At 41.5% G+C, this 23,081-nt stretch overlaps 1 protein-coding gene across 1 annotated transcript in view; it reads right to left on the minus strand.

Moving 5' to 3' along the window:
• Positions 1 to 23,081, minus strand: part of snd1 (staphylococcal nuclease and tudor domain containing 1) — a 197,494-nt gene that overhangs the window by 169,722 nt on the left and 4,691 nt on the right. The window contains exons 3-10 of the mRNA XM_079263262.1: positions 22,719 to 22,839; positions 22,534 to 22,615; positions 16,188 to 16,348; positions 14,050 to 14,141; positions 13,417 to 13,575; positions 13,202 to 13,308; positions 12,000 to 12,090; positions 5,559 to 5,663 (exon numbers count right to left, since the gene is read on the minus strand). Coding sequence (XP_079119388.1) covers positions 5,559 to 5,663; positions 12,000 to 12,090; positions 13,202 to 13,308; positions 13,417 to 13,575; positions 14,050 to 14,141; positions 16,188 to 16,348; positions 22,534 to 22,615; positions 22,719 to 22,839 — 918 coding nt within the window. The remainder of the gene's footprint in view (positions 1 to 5,558; positions 5,664 to 11,999; positions 12,091 to 13,201; positions 13,309 to 13,416; positions 13,576 to 14,049; positions 14,142 to 16,187; positions 16,349 to 22,533; positions 22,616 to 22,718; positions 22,840 to 23,081) is intronic.

A 23,081-nucleotide genomic window follows, 5' to 3' on the forward strand; every position in this document is an offset into this window, starting at 1 on the left:
CAGATCGTTCTAGTCAAATTTCCTGATTTGTTTAGGAATATTATGTTATTAGTCTAATTTGTTTTCCAAAGTTGCATTTCAAAGTACAACAACTAAAACAACAAACTGCACTAATTTGTTCTTTTGGCAGGAGGTTCCAGTTTCTTCAATGCTAAATTTAATCAATACTATAGGAAAAGCTGGATAAATGATCAAACTAAATACCCAACAAGATTCAAGTCAAGCTAGTGGTGAAACTATGAAAGCCAGCTGAACAGCGCGGTGCAGATTAGAGCTTCTTCCTCTGGAACTAAAATGCCAGCTTCAGCAGTTGTCTGTAGTTAAGACGGTAAGCTGTCGGTTTCCTTGGAGACGCCTGTATGTGTAGATCTGCCAGCCGACGTCGAGCCTAAAGGTAGACTTCGTTTACATGAGCTGAAAACTTCAGAGCCTCCTTTTGCTCCAAGAAAATGACATATTGAGTGGTAAAGGAATGCTTCTGTTCCGTCACGGTCAGCAGCGCTTATTCTGTTCATTATGAAGATTTTTTAAAACGTTTATGATGATTGCACAAGCAAACTTATTCTGCACAATCACACACATGCTTACAGCAACTCATGTCACGAAGGCTTAAACGCCAGCAGCTACAGTTGTGTTTATGTATTTGTTAATGGTGGTCTTTATGGTTTTTTTGACTTCCTTTAGGTGCTCCTGATGATTCTCCGCTTTGTTTTCCTTACAAAGGACATATGCTCTTTTTTCTTTTTTTCTTTTTTTTTAAAACACAACCATAGCAGCGGATTGTCTGAGGTTGTTGCTCGCGTCTCACAAGTAATATTACATCCACAGAGATTTATTTCCATTAAGCTGCCCTGGCAATGTAAATGCATCTACCAGACTATCACTCTACTTACAAGCATGCCTGAGGAGGTAAAAAAAAAACAAAAAAAACATAAAATTCTAATAGACAAATAATAATTATGATCAAATGAAAATATTTTAATATATCAAATTAATACATTAATAATAACATATATGTAAATTAATTGGTGTTCACGTTAGATATTAGACATTCTCTTCAAATTTCTCAAGAGATTAAAAATCCAGACTTACTCAAAAGAGAAATGAAAAAAAGAAACATTTATTTTTAAATAATTTTGAAGCTGCAGCTGCAGCATCCGTTCATATCCGTAGAACGCTTTCAGCCGTGCCAGTACGCCGTCATTTGCTGCGGCGCTACAGCAGTCAGAATGATGTGGAACATTCTGGTAAAGCTTGCTGGCAGACTGAAACCTTCCCCAGTATAACTTCATGATGACACGCAAACCGCAAAACATGTAAAATGCAAATAATTGAAGCTCGGTTCTTGACAAACTGGGGGAGAAAAAAAAAAAAAAAAAAAAAACAACAACAAAAAAAAAAAAGAATAACTTGAGTCCAGTTCATAGCTGCACTTCCATCTGATAAAGGAACATTTTGTTTCAGGAGCGATGACATGACAGCTCATTAATGCTGCTGTGTTGACACTGAATCAAGGAAAAGTGCCAACACAGCTAACCAAACTGCAGCCAGTTAATACATAAATATTAAACATTTGGTACCCTAATGTAAGTGTTTTTTCTTGTGAAATGAACCAAATTGTCCATTTTATTCTTTGATTTGGTGGCACTTCCATCCTATTTCGACTATGATGAAGATTTCTTTGTATTCTGAAGACATTAAGCTGGAGAGACAACGGAAGTCGATGATAGTTTATGCTGTCGATGACAAACAGAAGAGATGTATTGACTGATTAAATTATCCACAAACAAGACGTACGGAGAGTAGAGAGGCTGGACGAGTAGGCAGAGCTGTGTGACGAAGCACCTGGATGAGCCATCGTCACTGAATTGCCTCATATAAGAGTAAGTTGACTGCCCTATGTGCTCCATCAGCACCCTACTCAAACCACATACATTACAGCAAACACACACACACACACACACACACACACACTTGAGATGCAAAGCATGCATAATTACAGCAGATACACACAAAATGCATCCAAACACAATGAGTGTGAGTGAGTGGGTGTAACAGTGAGTCACTCAGAGGCATGCACGTCTCTCCCGACTCGTGTTTACAACGGGCTCGTCCTGCTGCACATGTGAGAAAATTGAGAAGGAGAGCAAAATGGGAAAGAGAGAGGAGGGGAGGGAGTCTAAAGAAAAAGCTGACTGCAACTCCCAAGCTCAAAAATATCTCACATCTGAAGATATACTACAGCGTGGGGGGGGGGGGGGGGGGGGGGGCGGGCTGAGAGCAAGTAAGGACACTTGTGTCCCAGGGTTTCCTGTAGGCGCACACCATTGGTCCACTAATCTGTCAGTCTGAGCACAATTAGTATAGTCATGAGAGGGGGAGAGGGGGGAGGGGGATGTGGCGTTGGGAGACTAAAAGGAACCAGAGGAGACGGGAAGAGGAGAGGGGCATGGCAGGACCTGTCACAGTTCATCAGTGCACTGGTACATCGCATCTGGCCTCCGTACTACTGAACAGCACACACACCCTGACACACCCACACACACACACACACACACACACACACAGACACACACACACACACACACACACACACACACACACACACACACACAGAAACATAAATGGACTTGCTTGCAGAATATGTAGCCTAACAGAGCACATACACATCCCAACAGACAGATAATAATGACAACTGGCACAAAAAAAAAAAAAAAACCCTAAAGGACATCCAGATAATGCAACTTACACTCATGTACACACCACAAACATATCTAAAGACTTATTTTCACGTATTAAACCGCAGCGTGTGTGTGTGTGTGTGTGTGTGTGTGTCGTGCGCGCGCATTGAGGATGTCTATAAACAAAACTGAATAGCACATGTCGGTGTAATTCATGTTTGTGCACGCTCTGACGCCAATTTCCAAGATGTTTCCTGACATAGGCTAATGCAGCTTAACCAAGCATGTCTGCATGTGCATGTGTGTGGAAGCTGCGCTTCAAGCAACAGCGAAGTCTGTCTGTCTGCTACACTATAAGCAAGAGGGCACTTGACTCGTGACAACGTTAGCCAACATGATGTCAGAGCGTGTAGCGCCTCTGGCTTACAGATACCTGCTGCGGCCTCCCCTTGCCTTGACCTTAAGATAAGCATCGCTCGCGCTTGGTCAGAAACTCAAAAATACCCAGCTCTTCCAGTCCTCAGATATCCCACCCTCGGCTTGTTTGACCGTGGCCGATTAAGTGCTTCGTCTTTACAAACACATTCGCAGATGATTTGGAGGTGCTTCACAATCATTTTACAGGCTATGAAAAGTGGTGGCGCAACGGTAATAAAGGGGAAATTACACTGTCCACAACGGCTTCCAATAACCAAAGTGGGACTATTACATCTGCATCTGTAAAGGTGTCTGGACAGGGCATGAAATTAAGGCCCCCCTGCTAGCATCAAGCAACATCTCACTTCCATAATTTAGTGTTCAGACAAAAGCTCAGCTGCTAAATTAAAGTAGAAAGAATGAATACTTTAAAGAAAAAAGAAAAAAAAAATATATATTTTGCACAGTAGACCCTCCCAGACACACCTTTAAAAAAAAAAAAAAAAAAAAAAAAAAAAAAAAGTTAAAAAGGACTCATCTGCTAACCTTTAATAACTCTGCACTGCTGCCATAGCGACAACACTCAGAGCTGAGCCAACAGCATTCAGACAGGCAGGCAGCTCTTTAGCTCACAGACAGAAATAACTAACAGAAAAGCAGCAACAGCAGCAGCAAAAAGCATGAAGAGCTCTTATTAAAAGCACTAAATGCTGCAAAATGCATGTGCAGCACCAGCTCTACGAATCAAACACGGAGTCCCATCTGCGATCATACAAACATACAATCTGAAGTCCTCCTATAGTTTATCCAAAGGGTTTATCATTATATAAATAGTTATCTAATCAATCATCGACTCTAGTTGCACCACAACTCAGGCAAAATGTAAGTATTTGCATAAGAATTTAACTTGCAACAACACTTTTAAATATGAATGAGGAGCAATTGTAACAACACCTAACTGCACCATTGTTGTACCAATACAACACACACACACAAGCATACACATCTGGGCTCTCTCTCCCAAGCTCCCAGTAACATACGACAGTGTAATGAAGCACAAAACGCATACTGTCGAAGCATCTGGCGCAGGCAAAGAGAGTGACAGACAGAATAAAGAGCAGCTCTGAGAGAAGGAGAATGGATAAAAATGGATGAGAGGAAAGTGGGAAACTAAATCGGGATAAGGCTGGGGAGAGAAAAAAAAAAAAAAAAAAGGAACAGGACAGCTGGGAGAGAGAGTTGGGAGCACAAGGACCGAATGAGACGATGGAGAGATGTTTCTGCCCACGAGCTTGTTACAAGCACAGAGCGCTAAGGAGAATTAAAGCACACAAAGGGCATTGGCGCAGGTCAACAATCTGACCAGTGTGCACACCCCGAGGGAGAGGATGGCAGGAAGCGACAGTGAAGGGGAGAGAGAGGAGAGATCAGAGGAGAAAGCACAAAGTGGTGCCTTAATGATGAGAGACACAAACAATGCCAGGAAAGAGAGAGACAGAGCGAGGGGGGGGGGGCCCCACAAACTGGCAACAATAAAAAATAAAACTGAAACGAATAAATACGAAGAACAAAAACATAAACAAAGAATGACTCAATAAAAACAAAAACAAAATAGATTAAAAAAAGAAAAGAGATTATTGGAGACGTTATGAAAGCAGACTTTTACAACTGCTGCCTTGACAGGAACGCCACTCCCCCTTTGTCTCGTAACTTCCAAACAAGGGAACGTCACACACGACTTGTTTATTAATGAACAGAGGAGTAAACAGAGCATCAGCTGTTATGGGAACGAGGGATGAAAAGGTTTTCCTGTAAACTGATGGCGGAGGCTTAATTACAACTAAGAGATTCCCTCATGATGAGAGCAGAAGAAGAAAAGACGGATGAGGAGACATCCATCGCAGTGGACATCTGTGTCCAGGTTCACAGCCCTCCAGAATCAGTCCATTGTGTCAACAAATACACAGTCCCCCCCGGTGTCACAAGGTAACTGTGTATGAGCGTGTATCTGTGTGTTTTTGCAGTCTGGAAGTGATTCTAGGGAAAGACGATGAGCATGGTGGAGAAAGCGGAGAGGGGGAAGAGAAAAATCGATCTGCCTTGCTCTCTGCAGTGCTGCAACTACAGGGTGTGTGCAAGTGTTTCACTGCGTTTGCATGTGCCCCAACTGCAAGGGCACCACCAAGTGGCAAGAATTATTCCCACACTGTTTGAAAGCTATGAAGGAAATCAGGGACTTGCACCATCAGCTAACTTTGTCTTTTTTTTTAAATAATTAACATCTATCAGGAGTTTTTCCTCAGGATGTTGGAATCAGCTGGCAGCACTCACTTTCACTATGTGTGAAGCGGCACACACACACACACACACACACACACACACACACACACACACACACACACACACACACACACACACACACACACACACACACACATATAAAAATAGAATAGTTTATACCTCTCCTTCAACCCTTGGGGGGCGAATGCTGGACAGGTGGATGGTTTTGTATTCGCCAGAGTTGAGCTTGACCACCATGGCGTCAGCGTTGATCACCTGCATCACCTGCAGGGAGAAAAGAGCAGAATGGAATCAGATGAACCCAAAGTGAGAAAAAAAAAAAAGAACATTCATCTCAATCAGAAATCGACTTAAGAGCTAAAACTGCGGTAAAAATCCTCTGGGGTTTGGCACAACCGTGCAGGATGGAGAAACACAAAGGCTGAGGGGTGGGGGGGCTTTTTTTTCTTTAAGTGAGCAAACAAGCAGACAGACTGAAAGCAAAAGGAAGTGAAGGAACAGATAAAGAATAAATGAAGAGGAAGAGATCTATTCAAAAAGGTAGAGAGAGGGTGACTGTGTGCTGTCATGAGTAAAAAGGCTGAGAGAGCGAGGTAAGATAGAGAGATCCTTGAGTGACTGAGTAAAGTAAGCAAGGTAAGGCATCCCAGCAGACCAGAGACGGTTTGGAGGACAGGGCGAGGACATTTGGCTATCTGGGGGACTGGAAGCAGGGAGGAGGGAAGGTAGAGGAGGCAGACAGTGTGAGAGAATAATATTTGGGGGGAGGGGAACACCATTGAAGATTGACTGGCAGAGGTTACACAACCCTCAGCCCAACACCAGCTGGCAGCAACTTGTTCAGAGACCTTTACAAGCCCAAGTACATGCGTTCACTTTCTGGTTTTCTTCCCATGTCTCTCCTTTAAGCTGATGTCTCGGCTGCACCTGCTCTAATGTCCAAGGCATCTGTTTTAGCCAAAGATAACACACACCTCAAAACTAGCCTAATATGCACAAAGAGCATTAAAGTTGTGTGAAAAACTAGCAACACAACCCAAATATCTATCCTCCGATGTGTCCTTGTTCACTCATGTAACAAGACAGGGGGGATGAGTCTTTAAGCAGATGCAGAGAAATCAATCGCCTGGTGCATGTGCATCCAACAAATGCACATGTATATGTAGGCTGCACAGGCCTGAATAGTGCATCAGCTATAAATTGGACCTTGCAGGTTTTAGTTTGGTTGTAAAAAGCAAGGAAAATTTAGAGAAAAGGTCGAAACTTTCGGCGTGCGTGCTGCAGACGTGGATCCAGGTGTGCTGGGCTCACAGGGAGATTCATTACTCTATGAGAGCGAATCAAACTGCCTTTGCATTTGCCACCAGAGAACAGAAATTAGACCAACCCACATGCTAAATAGGCTGCCCACAACAGCAGCCAAAATACATCATACACTAATCACTGAGCTGAGTGGGAGCGATACAGAGACAGGGAGCAGGCAGGAGAGAGACGGGAAAGGGGAGAGGTGTAATGAGTAAGTATGGGGGGGGGGGGGGGGGGGGGGGGGGGGGGGGGGGGGGGGGGGGGGGGGGCATGCATTCGCACAAAGACACACACACACAAAAAAAAAAAAACCACACCAGCCTACACAACTTCACACTGTAACAAGGTCATTTTGGGCCCTGCCCAAGTAAATAAAGTGCAATAGAGAAAATGTGGCAGGAGCAGAGATTTTTTTTTTTTTGAAGAAGAAGAAGAAGAAGTGTGCATTTTCTGGCTAATTATCAGCCGGAGAAGCAGAGACGCGAGACGTGAAGGAGGAGCAGAAAGATGGAGCGAGCCAATCTCACAGCAAATATCACAGGAACAGAGACACAGGGGCAAAATAAAAACTTTAAAGATGGACAACAGATAAAAATAAAAAATAAAAAGAGGGAAAAAAAAGTCTTGGGAAAGTAGATTCCATGAGAGTCGAGCAAGCAGGCAGAGAAGACGGATAGGCTGGCAGCATGACTCACTAGTCTAATCTGATGTTGGAGAGGTGGGGATATACTGCCCCCCTCTGTCAATGGATGGGATAACATCTGCAGTAGCCAGGATCAGTCAGTGCCACTGGGAGTGTGTGGCGACTTGCATCCATGTTGGTTTTAACCACAGGCTTTGTTATTGTTTCATCGCTGTCACTAAAGGACACGATTCCTCCTGAACTTGTCAGGTTTTCTGATGGCATGATTAAAAAAAAAAAAAAAGAAAAGAAAAGAGAAGAGAAAGGAACTGCTCTATATGGAAAGTATTCTGGATCATTTATAGTCGCAACTAATTGCCATTCCAGTTCACCGGTTTCAACTAGAGTGCAAACTAATTTACCCTCTCATTATCTTCCCCAAAAGTGACTTTTTAATTTCTCAAAGCAGCCCGACCTTGAATATAGTGCCACTTCCTCATCTTTTACTTCAGTCTTTTCGTTTCCAGTGTTTTTGCTGACTTAAGTTTTGCTCGAGGCCTACGAGGAGAAACCAGTAAAAGGATTTACACCACGTCACTTTTTGTCCATCATTTCACAAGCCGATGATTACCTGAGCAGAAGGAAGGGTAGGTGGGGGAGGGGACTGTTGGGACATGGCCTACATCTGCTTCTTGAGAGCCCAGCCCAGAGAGGAGAGGAAAAAGAGAGAGAGTCCAGACAGTCAAAAAGGAAGACACGTCAGCAGGATTGACTTGTGGGAATTGGACCTGTTGTGCCTCTCCATTTATCCGTCACTCAGGTAATAAGAAGTGAAAAGTGGAGTGGATGAGGAGAAGGGGAGGAGTATATGATGATGGGACTGATGGATGGATGTGTCCCTGGGAGACTTGGTGCACTGCGGTACTGGCTGTTGTCAGATGCCACAGGGGCGAGTTCAGAGGGGCAGGAACAGGCCTGAGTGACCCTACGCCTGTCAGGGTCACTGGGACTTTTTCCAGCCACTCTTGAAGACTTTCAGCTGCATCTACAGACCTTCCGTCCTTCTGAGAACTTCCCAAGCCATCAGGATCACATGCTCTGGAAAACTGTTCTGGACCTTTTTTGACCCGAATCAGAGTCCGTTTGCTGGGAAAGTCCGCTTCGTTTGGGGGAATGTGAATACACCAAACAAATTCTGATTCAGACCAAAGAAGCTGATTCAGTCCGCCTACAAACGCAGGTCTTAGCCCGTTTCAAGCGAACCAAATGCAGGAAGCAAACTACGAAAATAAAGTCACTTCTGGAATTCGACATAGCGTTGCATTGTGGGTAATTACATAGCGATTGCATTAAGAATCCTATTCCTCGTCTGTTAATACTGTGGTCATTGATGCAGTGTATTTCTGCAGTACACTTACATAAGAAAATAAAAAACCCTAACCAGTGATAGTTTGGTCTCCATGTTTAACTAGCAACAGATTTTTTTGTTCGTGTGGATCTTGTCCTCTCTTTTGCTAAATACTACTGTGGCGCCACCTTTGTTTGGAATGGGAATATATTATTGTAAAGGTTTGGCCTGTTTGACAGGTGCAGCACAGGGCTGGGCGATATGACGAAATGTATTGTTTAGACGATATTAAATGTTTATCACTTCATAGTAGGCTATCGTTTACGGCACAATAAGGTGCTTTACTGCAGTATTTTTCTCAAGATGCTCTTTACGGCACGCTGCAATATAAAAAACATGGAAGAAGACGGTAGCAGACATGTTTCAGAGCAGGATAATTCACTAGAAGATGACCAGCCGACCTAAACTGATGAACTTGTTTATAAAAGAGGGGAAATTTCTGTCTGGATGCGGTTTGGATATAAAAAGACCGACGTGGAACCGACAACAGACTAGCTCCGATTTTTTGGGTGCCAATTCGATTTAAATTGCGATTCTCACAATTCTTTGATACTGCTGATTTTTGTAGATTAAAAACAAAATAAATGTATAAAACTTAATTTTTTGCTCGTAATATTTCTTGATTTCAAATAGAAAAAAACAACACAGTAGCCAGACCATCATTCTGCTTCTTTAATACCCAAGACGACAAGTAAAAAGATCAATAAAACCAAAAAAAAAAAGACCAATTTTTTCCCTGCATTTTTATTTGTTTGGGGGAAAAAAAAAAAAAAAGAAAAAAAATCGATTTTTTTTTTTTAACAAAAAAATCGGTTTTAAAATTGTGAAGCAAAAAAAATCCTGATTTTCGATTTTCCCACCCCTATCTGACACACAACTTTTGTCTCACATAAAATTACACAAACAATTTTATATCGATATACATATCGATATGGGGATATAAAATTAGCTAAATCATGATATGAGATTTTGGACATATCGCCCAGCCCTAGTGCAGCGTGAATCTCAGTCTGAATGGATACACCCCCCTGCAGCTGAGCCGAGTCGCCAATCGGACCGAGTCTAGCGGACTATTCTAATGTGAATGCACCCCTAGTCTAGGTGGACAATGTGCTTCCCAAGAGTTGCAGATTGGGCTGTAATCCTTTAAGAAACTAACCCACAGATCAGCACAAATAAAGGGATAAAAGATGCAAAAACGTCTCCAACAGAGATAATAAATAAATAAATAAATAAATAAATAAATAAAGCAGCCATAGAACTTTTTAGAAATGTATAAAAGAAAAGAAAAACCTCTCTCGACAAACTCCCTCTTAGTTTCTTCTCTGTGCCTCATTTCATTCACACCCCTGAAAATGTTTCCTCACTTCCAAACTGCCCACATTCAATGGCTTTTAAATGGGGGTGGGAAGATCTGAGAGCACCTCGGTGCTGATAATATAAATGTTTTATCCTTTCTCTAGCCGCTTCCCTCTGACTCAGGAAAAAAAAATGTATACACAGTTTTTTTGGGCCTATTTTCAGTGTGTGCAGTTTATGGAATTCATTCTGTAAGCAGATTGCCAAAGCAACACCTTTTATGTAACCTCTCGGGCTAGCCATGAATTTTTCAGGGTCTTTAAAGTTTAGGGCCTGGGGGGGAGCAAACAGACAAAAGACAAACTTTGAAGAAGAAGAAAAAAAAGATATGAAAGAAAAGAAACTTTAAATCTGATATATTTGAGTAAAGTGACACCTGGGCTTCGAGTCATCAAAATGTTCACAGAGGGGGAGCAGATTTTCAGCTGATGTTTTAAGGCTACAGCTCCTTTACTGCATTTTAGTGACAACCTGGAAGCTACAATACGTGATTTCATTCTGACGAGGTAAGGCTTTTTTACCAAAATGGATCAAAGCTTTGGTTTAAGCCAATATGTGCTGACAACGAGGAATGTCACCGTTTTTTTTTTGTTTTTTTTTTTAGGTTTTTCATTTATAAAAAGGTTCTTCATGTCAAAAACTTCTCTGTTAACCCTCAAAACCAATTTCTCCGACAGTCATTCTGTGCTTCTGCGAGCACATACCAGCATAAGTTTGGCCTGGGATTGCTTCAAGGTTGTAAAGTGTTTCGCTTTCCATTTAGTAAGAGCTGCAAATGTGCCAATAAGATGTGTCTAGAGAAGATGAGACGCCTCCATGCAGCTAAAAGACTGTAAATTGACATGGAAAGCACATATACAAAATATACAAAAGAAAGTATCAAAAAATCACAGCAGTCTTTTTCAAACCGCAGTATATCTTCAATAAAAATGCTTTGCATTTATTGTGTTGATCTCATCACACCATACTTCACATATGCTCTCAAAATTTGGGAAAATACAAACAAAACTATCATTAAGCTACTTTTTAGGTTACAAAAACAAGGCTATTAGATTGATTAATATTGCACCTTATCATCCGGCTAGTCATCAATTGTTTATTTAATCCAAAGTTGTGAAGTTTTATGACTTGGTTGATTCGTATACTGCTAAATTTATGTATCTAGTTAAACACAATCAAATTTTAAAATTGCTGCAGGTAAAGTTTACAGAGAGGGAAACAAAATATAACTTAAGGGGGACATTTCTGTTTGATAGACCCATAGTTAGAACTACGCTCAGGGAACATTGTTTATCTAATAAAGGGGTTGTTTTGTGGAGCAGCTGTTGCGAGGACTTAAAAAAGCTACTTCTATATTACAGTTTAAAAACATTTTCAAGAAGATAGTGATGGAAAAATATTTAATAGGTTGATAATTTTCTTACCTCTTGTTAGGTAGAATGTTTTGATAATGACAATTTGGTTGAATTTTTTTTTAAATATTAATTATAAATTGTAAACGAATCTCCAACACATTTGGTACTTTAAATTTGGAGAGAAGAGATGGTATAATAAGCCTTGGCTTCTGCCGACACCTGGTCAAATGAAAATGATGAAACTTCTGTTATTTTATGTTGTTTTATTTGTTATTTGTTTATTTTTTGTTGTTTGGTCAAATATACATCACAAACAAAATTAAAAGGAAACTGGAGAACAGATATCTACGAGGTTAAGCTGGAAAAACAAATGGTTTTTAACTTTTTGCAGTGAATTAAACGCCTGTTTTTATTTTATTTTCATGTTCAACTATAAAACCTTTCTGTGGAAACAAGTTGAGCAACACAGAAAAAAATTCTGGCAAAAGGGCTGAAAAGGAAATCCCTTCAAACCCAAAGCAAGACTCAGAAAAGTCCCTTGAAGGCCTCACCTTGGCGACAAACTGCCTGTCCTTCTGGTCCAAGTTGGCTGTGGGTGCCACATAGTCTTTCCAGATGCGGATCTTGCGCTCTTTAGCAGATCTGGACAAAAACAAAACTTCAGTCAGAACAGAAAGGGCGCAGACAAAGTTCAGTAAAGTGAGTAGATTCCACACCTAAAGATGCTTCGTCCAAAGTAACGCTTGCTTAAATGTAATGAAAAATATATGAACTCTTTCATTTCAGAGGTGAGGAAAATAAAGCAATATGAAACATATGTTGGTGTGAACCAGATGGAAGTTTTATTTATATTTTTCTAGCTTGTAAGTGTCCTGCAGCTCGATTTACCAGGTTTATCAAGTAGTCATATCCATCCACGCTTCTTTCAAAAATCCCAGATTCCAGTGACAAAGGAATTTATCCAGTCCTTCCTGGATTTGTTTAATTATTTAGGATTGCTGTGATCTAAAATGCCAGATTTAGCAATAGCTTCTGTTTAAATGCACTGGGAAAGTAATATGCAATGCTGATTTGTTGATTTTAGACACATCTGGATGTTCACATTGATACTGCATGACGTGTGTATATGGGGCACGATGGAGGTTGACGGAGATCGGACAAAACTACGAGGATGTCCAGAATACATAAGAACTTAAAAGTTGCAACAGAAACCTCCCAACTACCGTGGAGGGAAGGAATATTACACGCCTCAGACAACAGCAGCAGTAGTACTCAGATTACTGTGTGACTTTTTGGAATTAATATCACTTCAGATTAAACCCAAAATGTTTATTAAAAAAAAAAAAAAAAAAGAGAAAAGAAGTGTAGACCAGCTGCTGTAGAGCAGCAATGAATATTAATCTGTTCTTTTACTAAAATAAAACAGACCTTCTGATTATAAATATAGATTTTAAACAGATTTTAAAGCTCCTCACATCAACTGATGGATACTTTATGCAGTTCCTTTTCATGTTTTTAGTCTTTTCCTAATGATTTTTTTTTTTTTTTTTTTACACGTGGTTCCTTTGACAAAAACAGCTGCATTCAGACTTTGTGAAATTGGTTCCTATAGTCTCCTGAGGTCTGGCTGAAACCTGTCTCACACTTCCTGTTACGTTTCCTACTTGCATTACATCTCAATGCCATTTGATGACTTAGACCAACAAGCTATTTATCCAGCTACACATCTTCACATGCATCAATGATTACACACCGTTCAGCAGCTCGGAGTTTCTCAGCTCCCTGTGTGTACACAGCCATGGACCAGTCCACGCACCGTGCGAAGCCTTCCTTCAGCAGGAGCTCTGTAATGTTCCCGTTCTACGACAAAAGGACGTGAATACAGTCAATTTAAAAAAAAAAAAAAAAAAAAAAAAAGACAGACAAAAAGACTTGTTGCGACCGCTTCTATGAGGATCTGGCTTTTACCGGATGCAGGATGGTCCCCAGTATGACCTGGTTGGGGCAACTCTCCAGAATGATCTGAACGTCTCGCTGCAGAAGACGGGATTCAGTGAAGAATTTGGCTTCTGCTGCAAACGGCTCCGATGTTTCTGTCCCGTCCGCTTCCCTCTTAAACGTGGGGCACTACAAGGAGAACCCAAACATAAATGCATAAAAATCCCAACAACAAGCTAAACATTTCTAACAAAGTGGGGGAAATTTTGTCTCCTTTTTCGCCTGATATCCTTTTAATTAATACAACTGTGCTGCATTTGTTTGCATAATCTCCTGTTGACTGCAGACATAAGCTTTTGTAATGGATGGATGAAATATCTTCAAGGAGGAGATTGAAAAAGATGAGTTATCTTGAGTGATCTACTGGCAAAGCTGGGCAAGGTGAAAGCGATTAATGGGGAGGGAATTTGGTGGCAGATATGACACCGCTGGAACAAACACACTAAAGGAAGAGAGTGAAGAGAAAGGGCAGGCTGTCAAAAGTGACCATGTTTACTTCAACCAGCCATGTGTGTATTCATTTTACACACTTAGCATATCCTAAAAGGTAAATATGGAAACCTGTAAGAAGTTCGAGTGTACGGCAAAGTGAGCAGCGGTTACCTTAACACCAGACAGCATGACAGTGACCAGGTAGTAGTCTGGGAGCAACAAGGCACGAACGACGCTGCCGTCACGCACGTGCTCGATGATGGCTGCAGGGAGGAAAGAGAAGCACGTGAGGAAGTGAAAGCAGAGCACGATGTGCTAACAGAGGCTGAAGGCACTTAAAAAAAAAACTTAAATCACGACTGGATTAAATAAACTAATCATCAGTGAACGGCTGTTTTTTCCCCTTCGTATGAGATCTATATCTGTTGCATTTATTAGATCCTGCACCGCACAAATCCGACCCAGATCAATGTCACTCGTGGTACTAAAAGGGTTACACATCTGATCTTTGTTAACAGGATCTCAGTCCGAACGTTTTACGTCACTGAAGTGAGATAGAGGCGGGACATGGTACGGGACAATATGTCTCTGATTGGACAGAAACTTTAAAAACAACTCTAAACAGCATGCCACGCCATGTTTTTATCTGCAGATGTCGGCCACGTCAGGCCGTAGCTCGTTCACACTGGAACCTTATGGCAAAACATTTGGGTTTCTTTTTTAAACAGCTCTTTAAAAAAAAAAAATAAATTCAGCATTAAGACTTGCTACGACGGAGTATTAGGGCCACAATGAGAAAAAAAAATAGCGTCAGACTATTATTTTTTCCTCTGCTTCACTAGAGAATACAGTCGAAATGACCAGAATAAAGGTGAAACAGTTTCAAGAATAAAGTCGAAATTATAAGAATAAAGTTGAAATTGATATTAAACTGATATTAAAGTCAAGTTTTCAATATGAATTTGAACAGCTTTAAAACACGCCTTGTGTGTAACCTACTCACTTTTACATCAAGAAATTGCATGCACACACGTTGTAGCCTACACGGCATGCGGTCACTCTGTCTTTTCGTTTTTATTCTCGACATTTTGACTTACATCTAAAAACTGTATTTCTACTTTATTCTTGTCATTTCGACTTTATTCTCTAGTAAAGCAGAGGAAAAAATAATAACCCGACACTATTGTTTTTTTTCCCTCATTGTGGCCCTAATCTTCCGTCGTAAGACCTGCAGTATGAAGCAGCTAAAATAAACTGACACTGTAGGTTCCTGTATAGCGTTGCCTTCATCAGAACATGCACACCTTCCATTCAGCATTAATTCATGTTGGTTTCTGCTCACAGAAATAATTCTAAACAACAAAAGTTACGTTATGTTCACAAAAAGCTGAGAGATAAAGTAAAAACTGCTAAGGCCACTGGTTTGTAATTGTGACGCTGCTTCAGATGCGTTTCATTTCAGATCCAAGTCTTTATTAAAAACTATTCTGTGACTGTGGATAGAACATTTTGTGGATAGTTTTGTCATTTCCACCATTTTCACCATGAACAAAACACTGCAATTCTTCTTATACAAGGAGGGAAATTTTTTTTTTTTCTTTGAAAAGCTTTCAGATGTAAAATCAGGATAGACTTTTGGTTATTTCCTACCAATTCAGACTTTAAGACTATACTATAAGCATTACCACAGCTATTAAAGGTAAGCTTTTACTGAAACGGCGTTCTAAACCTTAATGGTAATCCGAGATGGGCTGTAGAAAACATAGTATCTGGTGAGAATATGATGCTTAAAGTGGATATTTCAGCTTCCACCCGCCACATCTTTATGCACATCTTAACAGCTCAAGCTGCATTATTGCATCGAACGTGAAAGTAACCCTGAATGTCTGAATGGAAAGAGAATGAAAGTGTGAAAAGAGACGCCCCTTGCTCATTTCCCCCATTCAATTTAGGGCTTGTGAAATGAGCTGAGCCACTGTTCCCAGCAATGGTCTGGAAATAAATGGAGTGGCACATTACACCTCCAGCACGTCAGGGATGAGACGACGGGAGCGCACAGGTGAAAGGAGGCGGAACGAAATATCTGGAGCCAAACGGACACATTTCGGGCAAAACATTTTAATTACTCTCTTTTATGGAGTGAGGGGGAAAAAAAAAGATGCTTATTTAATGAGTGCTTTTATGTGTCACGCTCCCTGTGTGTGTGTGTGTGTGTGTGTGTGTGTGTGTGTGTGTGTGTGTGTGTGTGTGTGTGTGTGTGTGTGTGTGTGTGTGCACGCCAGCATGCATGCCCCTCTAAAACTCATTACCGTTAATGGGTTTCTGGTGTAAGGAGTCGACAAAGTTGCGGGGATTCTCTATCGTGTACTTGATGTCTCGGATGGTGTGTGTGCCGCCACCCTCGCTCCACAAGCCCTTCTTGGCAGCCTTTGCCTGGTCCTCCAAATCACAGAGTCTGGCCTGATCTGGACTGCAAACACAAACAAAACGGACAATAAACAAGCAGAAAACACACGGAAAAGACGCTTTGTGCATACGGAGTGGATAAGCCTCGAGTTTCCGAGGCTTCTGCGGGAACCGGTCGTAATAAACCAGGATTTTTATGATGTAGTTCTGAAAACAAAGTATGAAATGGCACAAAGTTTCCAGAAACTCTTCTACAAAGTACTTGCGGGCAGCCACAGAATGACTCCTCAACACCATGGGTGGCAGTCCATCAGGTCTAATGTTAATTTAATTCCTTGCTTTAAGGAAGGAAACTAAAACCTAACCTGCATGGCAACTGTGCAAAACTGATTTTAACAAAGTAGTTAAGCGGCATGACATCTGGTGGCTGCTGACATCTGCGGCGGGGAAAACCTGATCTTCAGACTTGAAAAGCAGATCCTTACCAGCTTTGAACACTAAAAATACAGTTTAAAAAGCACAGCTGCACAGAAGCTGTGGGTTTCAGGTGCATCCTGCAATGACCTAGCATAAAAAAAAGCCTTTAAAATGAGGCGTTCAAGTGCTGTAAGCTGCTTTAACTATACAAGTTTGCTTTTAAATGCGCCCGCTTGCCTTTTTAGGCTCAACATGTTCAATCTGCTGTGAAACCGTCTGGATTAAAAAGCATCCCAACGATTAGATGAAGCGACGTTCAGACAAACCCCACCGTTGCATCTGTAGCAGCCACTAATGAACAGACTTTAAGTGCTTAAAAAATGCATCTGAGCAAAACGTAGAGAGACCGAAACAGCGTCTGACAGCTTCTTCAAAAGCAGCCACGCAGCTGGCTACAAACACCAAAGCTGATACCACGCTGGCTCCCTAGATCGTGCAGCCTCGTGCTTTTCCAGGGCCCCTTGTACCACTTCAATTATTCATTACTGTAAATGCCCAACAGGCTTTTGTTTCTGCAAGGAGAAATGGCTGCCCAGTTGCTGTAAGAGCTTTTTACATAAAAATAAATAAACACCATAAACAGAAGTGTTCACGTCATGCTGCTTAAAAGTGTGTTGGCTTTGCAGATGCAACAAACTTGCTTGTAATTAAAATATACCAAGCGCATAAACACACACACACACACACACACACACACACGGCCTGGTTTTTCCAACAGTGTTCCTAATTGAGATGCTCAACTCTGGCCTAAAATGTTCCCTCATCTCCACAGATTTAGAAACTCATCTCATATTGAGGTGAAACAGTTTCTTGCTTACTGAGCAACAATGGCCCAAAGACTTTCTGTATGAAGTGTTTAAGCTACTTAAAACTCAAGCACCAAACAGGAAGAGAAAGCCACAAAAGATATGAGGAGCACTAAAGGATGCAATCAAGGAGAGCAGACGTTGGAAAGTCACAAAATAAACGGAGAGCAAGTCAGAAGCAGGGACTGGTTTAAAAAGAAGAAATAACCTCATGTGTGGAGGCAGATGATAGTGAACTTATCCCCCGTCTCCAAATAGATCAGGTTCTTTTTTTTTTAGGTCATCACCTCCATCCAACACACTGCTTCAACTTAAAACAGATATTGACAGGAAAAAAAAAAAAGCAACAAGACAGACAGCGAAAGGTCACAGAGAAAACTTTCCAATCCCTTCCATATGAACACACAGGTAGGCGACATCTTTCATCTGCGTTGGTCCCAGCTGAGCTGTCGAAAATACTCTGTATTGTCTGAAGAGGTTGTAGGAAGTTGTGTTACCCAGTGGATTTAGTTAAGCAGAACGGCTCAACCAGTGGATGGATGGATATTTACCAGTCGGCCCAAATGACTGTTCACCCCATGAATGTCTGTTGTCATCCAAAACATTTTTATGTACCCCACATTAGCATTTGTGGGAAGCAGATGCAGAAAAAGTACCCCCCCCCCCCCCCCCCCCCCCCCCCATTTTGGTTAAACTGGTGTGAACACCAGTGGGCTGCTTTACTGGAAATCACAAAAGGTTCTGAGACTCCAGAATGGTGCAGGAGCACTACCAGGAGAAAGAGAGGCATTTGTTACATCTGAACCTGGAAGGAAGGAAGAAAGGAGGAAATAAATGAACGAAGGGTGTAAGGAGGGAAGTAACAAACGAAGGGTGTAAGGAGGGAAGGAGGGAAGGAACAAACAAAGGGTGTGAGGAGGGAAGGAATGAACGAAGGGTGTAAGGATGGAAGGAGGGAAGGAACGAACGAAGGGTGTAAGGATGGAAGGATGGAAGGAACGAACAAAGGGTGTGAGGATGGAAGGAGGGAAGGAATGAACGAAGGGTGTAAGGATGGAAGGAAGGAACGAAGGGTGTAAGGAGGGAAGGAACGAACAAAGGGTGTGAGGATGGAAGGAACGAACGAAGGGTGTAAGGATGGAAGGAGGGAAGGAACGAACGAAGGGTGTAAGGATGGAAGGAAGGAAGGAACGAACAAAGGGTGTAAGGATGGAAGGAAGGAACGAAGGGTGTAAGGATGGAAGGAATGAACGAAGGGTGTAAGGATGGAAGGAGGGAAGGAATGAACGAAGGGTGTAAGGATGGAAGGAAGGAACGAAGGGTGTAAGGATGGAAGGAGGGAAGGAACGAACGAAGGGTGTAAGGATGGAAGGAAGGAAAGAAGGAACGAAGGGTGTAAAGAAGGAAAGAAGGAACGAAGGATGGAAAGAAGGAACGAAGAGATTGCTGCATTTGAACCTGGGTGGATGGATGGACGGACGGACGGACGGACGGACGGACGGACGGACGGACGGACGGACGGACGGACGGATGGAACCAAAAAGCCATGATGTTACATAATGAATATGCAAGTGAAAAAAATCATTTATAACTTTGTAGCAGAAAAAATCTTGACAATGTCACAAACAGGAGGGGAAACAAACCAACTTGTATCTAACAAAAAGAAAAAAAATTAATAAAACTACAAGGAAAAATGACTAGAAATCAAACCATTTTCCCAATGTAGTGCCATGAAATGAATAAATTTACACAACACCACCCTACCTTAGTTTCCCAGAGACTGCCCCCCCTTGGTTAAGGTGTTTCTTAACTGGCCGTCCATGTTAGCAAGCAGCAGTCAGCTTCTGAACACATGTTTAACTGCACTGTCCGAAGCCATCATCATTATCTCCTCCATAATTATCATCACATCACAGTTACTGTGATCAACACAGCAAGTCACGAGGAGTTATGATATTGGAGGGAAGCGCACTGGGGGAAAAAAAAAAAAAACAAAGGCCCCGAGTCCTCGCTGAGTAATGGGCCTCCCCTTCGGCCAAATGATGCCAGCTTACACTTAAAGCATCATTTACATTAGTGCTTGTTATGGGCCATTGCACAGAACGCTTTAAATGGGTCATTAGTGGCAAAATGTTCACATCATCTCTGCTCATGTTGGAATATACAAATGCAGCAGCATGAGTCAAATTACATATAATGTGTGTTATGCGCAAATACTGCCACTGGAGGGGGGTGCACAGCACTTTGTCACATAGCATAGTGTGTGTATTTAGGGGGATAACAGTGTAGGGCCTATGAGGCAGGAAGGGGTTTCACAGGGACGTTGTTATAGCAGCGGGGGCATGCTGCCACCATTTGGGATACCACGGCTCAGTCTCAATTCTCTGCAGTCTGCTAGTTCAGGATTTAAGTGCATCTCCCCACAGATTCCCCAGCGTCGCTCCACTATAAGCTTTAGCTAGCACAAGTTTACGTCATGCCGCCAAGGGAGATTTCCCTTCCATCCCCTTCACATGAACTCGAGTTGCAAATTAACAAGCTTTTTGCATCCAAAATGACTTCACTGAGTGTGGGTGAACGATGGCTGCAGAGGGAGGGGGGAGGGGGGCGGGGGTGGCCAATAAACTAAACTAAACTGAGCCAATCGTTTTAGAGGGGAAATGTTTATTATTTCAGTCTTTTATATAAAGATGTCTGTCATGTCGACACAGTGGGAACAATAAAGAAAAGACAAAATCTGTCATAAAACAAAGGTATCTCGACAATAGCTGGATTTCCATGCACCCTTGTTGTGGTTATGACTGGATGTTGGAATACCACATAACATGTAGCACAGCTAAACTTCACACCCTGCTTTCAGAAACCTGGATGTCTGAAAAACACATGTGCTGCCTGGAGGACTCAGATAGAAAGCAGAACAACATGGCATGTAATCACTTATCCAGCTTTACAAATATTCTCTGCCTCTTAAAATACAACCGTACACACATGATAAGGAACCTGGTTACTTAAATAGCCAGAGGTAGGAAAGACCAGGTTTCTAATGGTTCGTGTCATAATGCTGACATCCCTGTAAATGCTCGTTATCATATAGGATACAGGCTCTTCTTGCTTGGAATAATCAACCTTGAGTGACAAGTCATTTATTTAGTTTAAATCCAGATTCAGTGCTTATAGTTGGATAAAAAAAAGAAAAGGTCAAATGTTATAAATGGCAGCGGATGCTAAGCTAATCATTTTGTTTTTTGTTCCCTGGTTAGCAACACATTGATCACTTTAAACAGTTTAGCAGAACTCTTTGTTCACTAGAGTTGTCTTTTTTTTTTCTTTTTTTTTTTAACCTTTCATGGATAAATAAAGTAGATTTTCAGTTGATGAAGCCCTAACATTTAAAGAACATCTTATAACCTCATTTATCTAATTGTTCATCTTGACCAGTCATGCCTATTAGCTTATAAAACTACAACATTTAACTATCAGTTTTAAGGTAAGACAGGCCTTTTTGCTGTGTTTACTGCAGTTTATGTTGAAGTGAACACAGAGCCCTGAAGTAGCACCAAATAACTTGATGACCTTTGTGTCTCAATTTTAAAGGCACAGTAACAGTATTTATGTTAATTACTGTAGCTGTCGTTGCACAGCAGCGCACTGAGGATGAAAAACTGCATTTCACAACATGGAATATGATGTTACGGCTGAGTTTCACTTTAAGAATCGCATGCGGGAAGCTGCACAGCAATGGCAGCTAGTTTGGCATCCATCTTGCATCCTACCAGTTCTCTGAACTATCTTCAGCAAGTAAAAGTCAGTCTGAATTTTACTCTTATCTCTTCCTCTGATAAGGCCCTTTTACATTTTTCTGGTCAGAAACGTATTTTTTAAAGGTCAAAAATTGACATAATGCAACTGCACTGTCGACGTGTGCGACGGAAAGGTTTAACTCTGAAATGAACTTACTTTTTAAATAATTTTTACGATCATAATTATTTACCACTACAGCAGGACTAATTGTCAGGCTCCCTACAATTACAAAAATCAGACAATCAAGATGATAACATAGATTTTTGTTTTGATGATGTTCAATTTTTTTGCTTTGGGTTGTAATGTGTCATTACTTTTCTTTTGGGGGAACCGCCACCCCATCCTAAAAAGCTAGCTCAGTCCCTGCCAAGCTGTTGCATCATCAGTGTGGATCACACCACAATGATAAATTTTATCTTTAAGACATTTTAAACCACTTTGTCTGCAGAGGCTTAATTCATTAAACACATGATGCTTCCGAAGTACCACAAGGCGCACTACATTGTAAGTCGCAGCCTCAATTATGGAGTCCATTTTTGTTTTCAGGTCATACATAAGGCGCACCGTGGTATTGGGTGCAGGCTATTAAAAAAAAAAAAAAAAAAAACTTGAAAGAAATTTTTTTTGCTTTACTTGATTTCTCACAGTAGCGGTGATATGGCCGTGCATGGAGTCACGGCTCAACAGAGACGGTGATGCTTCAACATTTTTACAGATTTTGGGATTTAGCACACATAAGGCACTCCAGGTTAAAAGGCACACCGCCAATTTTTGCAAAAATGAGTCTTTTAAGTGTCCTTTGTGGTGCAAAAATAGGGCAGTCATTTTCAATAACTGATCACAATTCTGGACTAGATTGATATAATTAAGATCATTTTTGCAAAACCCCTTTCAAAAGCAAACATATACATATATTCAGAGTGAAGCAGAACAGATTGTGGAACTGCACCTATGCCACCCCCTTTCATGTCCTCCTGTTTGTGTTGCATCGTACACCACCAGGGCATGAATATGATTACAACTCCCTGAAGTGTGTTTTTCATCTGAGGCATACTGGGGTTTAAAAACTCCTGTGGTTTGACTTGCTGGGATAGAAAGAAAAACAAATTTCCTTTTACAGATGCAACATTTGGAGGCTTAAATGGTCTTCAAAGCAAAGTCTTACTTGTTCCCTCTGATTCCATCCCTTCGGACTGTTGCGAGGCCTTCATTCACCAAAGACTCAGCGATGCTTTCCCCCGTCGCGTCTACGAGAAGCCAGAAGCAAAACATTTCAGTCACAAGCAAACACACCGGCATCTTTCTTTTACCCAAGTCAGTCAGCATTATTCATTGTCAGTTCATCATCACCTTTCCCCAGGTAGACCATGCCATACTCGCGGCCCAAAGCTGTCTTGTTTTCCACAGTAAAGCACACTTCTTTGCCAATCAGTTTCTTCCTCAGGAATTCTCTGGCTTGGAAGGCCCACGGCTACAACAGAGACACGCAGAAATAACGCCAGACATAGTAATGCAACCACATGCAACTCAGGCGATTAATTTGCGTCGTGACATGACAGTCGGGTCATGTGTAAACTAACCGCAACGCAAACAGAGAGGAAAAAAGCGTGATAAGCTGATAGATTTGGAGACTAGTGGTAGAAAAGTAGAGACCAGTAGCAAATATTTTAAGGTTGTGTATTTGACAAAGAGACTTGTCCCCTCATGAGTTTA

This window comes from Telmatherina bonti (assembly GCF_933228915.1).
Source record: "Telmatherina bonti genome assembly, chromosome: 23".
Classification (NCBI taxonomy): Eukaryota; Metazoa; Chordata; class Actinopteri; order Atheriniformes; family Telmatherinidae; genus Telmatherina; species Telmatherina bonti.